The sequence below is a fragment of the Ylistrum balloti genome, unplaced genomic scaffold (genome assembly GCF_031769215.1).
Source record: "Ylistrum balloti isolate Yb309-2 unplaced genomic scaffold, AGI_CSIRO_Ybal_v1 Utg370612, whole genome shotgun sequence".
Taxonomy (NCBI): Eukaryota; Metazoa; Mollusca; class Bivalvia; order Pectinida; family Pectinidae; genus Ylistrum; species Ylistrum balloti.
The window spans coordinates 761,736-767,133 of record NW_026782376.1 but is presented as its reverse complement, the minus strand read 5'-3'; the positions used below and the strand labels follow the sequence as shown (position 1 = coordinate 767,133).

At 37.5% G+C, this 5,398-nt stretch overlaps 1 protein-coding gene across 1 annotated transcript; it reads right to left on the bottom strand.

Annotated features, from left to right (window-relative positions):
- Window positions 1-751: 751 nt before the first annotated feature.
- LOC132556956 (uncharacterized) lies at window positions 752-4,626 on the bottom strand. The gene is made up of 3 exons (XM_060221420.1): window positions 4,393-4,626; window positions 3,692-4,088; window positions 752-1,158 (listed from the first exon to the last, which is right to left on the bottom strand). Exons 1-3 carry the CDS (start codon window positions 4,624-4,626, stop codon window positions 752-754), a joined length of 1,038 nt encoding a protein of 345 aa, XP_060077403.1.
- Between the last annotated feature and the right edge of the window lie 772 nt (window positions 4,627-5,398).

Genomic DNA, 5,398 nt, shown 5'->3' with positions numbered 1-5,398 from the left:
GAGCTACGTTTAACCATGAATTCAGGTGTCAACGAAAAAGTGATTTCTCGTAAACCCACGGAAATGTTATCGCTTGCGGTACTTCTGCTTTGCAGGTAGACGTGTAAAAAGTATACCTACTCTCCCCAGTCCCCATTCCACTATTCGTAAGAGGCAAATCAAATAGAACTGGATCTAATCTTTTCCTTTGAAACATTTGCACCTGATGTCTCCCTTGACACTTTTTCCCACTTTTGGCCTTTAGACGACTATTCGCCCTTGTAATGAATGCCTTGGGTTTTGTCCTCTGGCCGAGACATAGTAGTCTTTAAGATAGTAAAGTATAATGTTACCAGTTGTGGTGTCCTGGTGGGAATATCTCAGTGTAGCAGTACAAAAAATTCGCCATTAGTTCTGCAGTATCACAACGTAAAGACGTAAACACGCACGCACCTCCCAAAACACACGCACTCATCATATACTCCTACTTCGCATAATTAAGACATTAATCAATATTATTTTCGTATCAAAAGCTTAATATGATGTAAAATCTGTAATACAAATTCAGAAAGAATCACAATTTGAATGCAAAGAAGTTGATTTTATTAGCAGAAATAAGAAAACACGTCAAAAAGATAAAGGAGTAGGGGTATTATTACCCTTTTTTTAAAAAAAAAAAAAAAGTTAATTGGTTATTTTTTGTCAAAGTTCAATAGTAGTTACAATCAGTTCAATAGTAGTTACAATCAGTTCAATAGTAGTTACAATCAGTTCAATAGTAGTTACAATCGCAGTGTTTCTTGCTACAGAATCCACCGTTACACATGTTTTCGCAAAATTCATTTGGTTGTGGCATTATGTCAATGTATCTGCCATACATGTAGGTACACTTTCTCTCCTGGAATTCGCACCTGCATTTACACCTATCACTGGTACATGCGTTCGATTTGGCCTGGCATTCGTTCGTGCACCAATCAAGCAAACAATCAACAGCGGGCAGAGGTGCCACAGGCGTGCATTTGAGTACGTGGTTTGGTGGACAGGAAGTCAAAGTGGCCTCAGTAGGGGCTGGTGGAGGGGCTGGTGTAGGTGCCGGTGGTGTGGGGACAGAGTCTCCTACTATTTCAATATCCATGCAGTTTCGAAACTGCTCTTGCGGATTGCCACAGCAGTTGTTGCCTGTAAAATGATACAAGATTGGTTCCTGCTTGTATTCAATTGATTTCTCTTTTTCTCAAAAAATGTATAGAGAAACATGTATGTATGATTAATAGATACGGATACCCACTGACTCGATAGAAAATGTTTGATAAAAAAAATCCGAAGAAATGGACCGCATCCTCCTTCTCCATTCTACATGGATCTACAGCTCTTATCAGTTATACCTGTATTGTACCAGTGAAAGAGACCTCGTCTGACCAAACACATGCATTTTTTAACATGTGGTGTTTAAAAATGGATTTTCAAAATTGAATCTTAAAAATCGGCTTAAATGGAATAATACGTAAATACAGACGATTGTGTTCACTTAAAACAGTTTCTCTTTCTCCAATATTAAATGACACGCGAATAAGCAAAGATCTTTCGCACAAAAATCACATAGTCATTATGCGTGTGATTGACTTATCAAGCGATAGAGTATATATAATACAAGAAAGTTGATATGTCTGTAAGGATAGTGTGTGGCCATTAGTGGAGAAATGACACGCACTTTCAATATCCGCTTTCATTCAGTAATGTGGGTCAAATTAAGTATTGGCTTCAGTCACGCACTTTCTTCGTTAAATTTAGGTATATCGTAAAAACTATAAAATCGTTAAAGAGCCAGACCCACTCCTCGACCTATATTATTTTATATAAAAAAAATCATGATTTTCTATTTTTCTCGGGTAGAAAAATTTCTGACTTACCCTGTATTACCGCAATTTAAAATTAATCGCTACCAATCTAATGAATAGATTTAAAAAAAAATTCGAAACGACTCGGTGCTAATTCATAATTATGCGGGAAGTCATGCCCTCTGACGCATGCGCAAAGAACTGGAAATAAATCTGCCGTCTTTCAACATGGCAGAAAGCGTGCGAGGGAAGCGGGGAAGAAAACGTGTTTTGACGGACTCTGGGGCGAAAAGAAGGAAGATGGCTACTTCATACTCTGTATCGCTCTCTGTTTGGCTCTCACGTGTAATATCACTCTAAAATCATATTCATAAATACTCTTATCATCGAATATTCGCTTAAGATAGATCCATTTCGCGATGTTCTATTTGTTCGTTACCGTATCGTATCCCCAATTTGAGGGCCTCTTTGCAATTAATCATATTTAATCTGCACATTTTTGTGTCATATCTAAGCATTCAAAGATGTAATTAATACATACATTAGATGATTTCCATACAGGATATATTGATTGCATTTATAGGTAAAATCTCTTTACAAGCGATGTCACATGGACGTACTACTCGCCTCTTCTTCCATTTTTGTTTTGGTTCTGACCGCGTCTGAACGTATCACGTGACTTTTCCTAGTCAATATTGATATCCTGGTGTTGATTAATGAGACTAATTCCGACACCTATATCTACGGTACCCTTTCAATTTCAAGTTCGAAACTTTATACAAGTCTTTATTTATATATTATCTATTAGTATACAACGACATTTCCAATCAATAAAATATGAAAAAAATATCTATAACGGAGTGGGTCTGGCTCTTTAAGTTTGGATACGTACGTGTGAGCTGTTTTAAAAGAACTGTATTATTTATCATTGAGAATATATATCTAGAAAAAAACCTGTTTATTTATACTTGTGTTCTCGAATATTTTAGTAAAACAGCATGATAATACACTTTAGAATATAACATGAAATTGTAATTGAAACTATAACAATATAGATTGTGCTCACAATCAGAACCGGATGTCACGAGGTGCCACCTTAATATATCTGTTTTTATAAAGAAGTGTATTTACCGAACAATAATTCAATAATTCTTACTACGTGCATCGTAATTGTGCGAAATAATCTGCTGAAAGAAATCCATGTTTTTTAACACGTGCATACAAACAGTACGGGCTTTATCTGTTTAACATATAGTGTGATTTCAAATACATTGTATGGTACCATACAGCGTTGTTCATCCATGTGTATCAATCAGCGGCAGGTAGGGAAGACGAAAAGGGAGGGGAAGGGGTAGAGCATGTGGGTGTCTATTTTTGAGGTAAGATACGACCTACACCTTTATACTAATACAGACACCGAGGAGAAAATTAAAAGTGACATGTAACGTTATGATAAGCAGTAAGTGTAACCTGTATTTTGTGAATGTGTGTTTAGGGAAAGTAAAATACTATGTCTCCAAAACTGACATGCTTTAAAGAGGATGGATTGAAATTTGTAACTGATTTATACATATCTGTTACCTCTTTGGTAATGTTAAAGACATGGCGAATGTCATAACTGGATATGTACAATATGTTAATGACCAGCATTGATTTAAATGAGGCGCATCGGGTTGTGTTTCCTTCACAAGGCAAAGTTTCTACGAGAAACCAATTTAAATGCTTAACGAGGTCTTGGATTTTATCATGGCATTTTCCGGATGGAGCAGAGAAGCCATGGAAGTCATATATAAAATCATGAGGATTTCAAAAATAATTCTGTTTTATGAGATTTATACCATAACTATACAACCGATCAAACAAAAACGCCATACCTCCTATCCAGTCCCAGCGGAGAACGCAATGGGCACACGTGACACCAGTTGGCAACACGAGCTCTAGATTGGTAATATTGCCATTTCCATTTCCCAATGGCCATACCTTGTCCCTTGTTCCCGTGATAGTATCAATGATGTCGAGAGGATATTCGTTTAGACATTGCTCGAGTTCTTTTGTCCGTCTTGTAACATTGGCGCTAGGACAGAGTTTGAAGTCGAAGAAACCCTTGTGGTTTGCCGTGACTCTAACTACTATAGAAATTGTCTCCCCTTCGTTATAGGTCTTTCCGATCCCTGCTTTACCATATTTGCCTCCCTCTTCCATATCTCGGGGCATGCCTTGAGTTATGTCGTCACCACATGGTCCGCATAGGCCACCGTTTGCTATTTGCTTCTGTAAACAAAAACAAAAAGCATTTCACCAGCATGATTAATTATCAGTTAAGATTTTTATCGTGAAATCAGCTCCTATAATATAAGACACAGACATGCTAAATATTGACATCAAACGATACACTGTTCAGAAATATGGCGAGAGAGAGAGAGAGAGAGAGAGAGAGAGAGAGAGAGAGAGAGAGAGAGAGAGAGAGAGAGAGAGAGAGAGAGATAAATCAGCAACATCATTCAACATGTAACGATAAACCGCCACAGTTGACTCCCCATGGGGTGTGGTATTTACCAAGCAGACCCCTACTCACCGATAAACCGCCACAGTTGACTCCCCAGGGGGTGTGGTATTTACCAAGCAGGCCCCTACTAGGTGGATCGATCATGTCAGCATGTCCGGACACATGCGCTACAAAACAGATTACCAGTACCAAAACGTCGACTGACCACATCTTTCTGGCAATGTTGTTCTGTCCCAACTCCTGCTTATGTGGTTCATTCCATGATGATGCGGTTTGTATACTAAGTCCCCTCAACCATAACATTGTTCCCAATAATAAAAAACATGTGAAAGTCACGACATCGTTTCAATAGTGTAAGTGATTAGATTTCATGTTGTGACTCATAAGAAGATATGGTACACCGTACGGCCCAGAAAATAGTGTAACGTTTCCATTTTGTTTATTATCGCCGTTCAATAACGTTTCCATAATGCTTCATTATCGTCGTTAATAACGTTTCCATAATGCTTCATTATCGTCGTTCAATAACGTTTCCATAATGTTTCATTATCGCCGTTCAATAACGTTTCCATAATGTTTCATTATCGTCGTTCAATAACGTTTCCATAATGCTTCATTATCGTCGTTCAATAACGTTTCCATAATGCTTCATTATCGTCGTTCAATAACGTTTCCATAATGCTTCATTATCGACGTTCAATAACGTTTCCATAATGTTTCATTATCGTCGTTCAATAACGTTTCCATAATGTTTCATTATCGTCGATCAAAATTCAAAATTTGTCCGCATTTTTTGGCTAACAATCCTTTATAGTTTTAAAGATAAAACACAAGAAAAAACACAGCCAACAAAACAACACTGAACAAAACGAACAAAGATCCAATTCATATTCCTTGTAGACGTAGAGAATTAACGGATGCCATTACAAAGTTTCGGTGATTTCTGGGTGTTCCGGAAAGGACCGACCGAGACTTACGATCGAATCGTATTGTAAAGTTTGTGAGTGTTCCGGAAATCATCAATCGAAATCATATATAGTGAGTAAAGATCGAAATACGATAGTTTAGTCTAAAA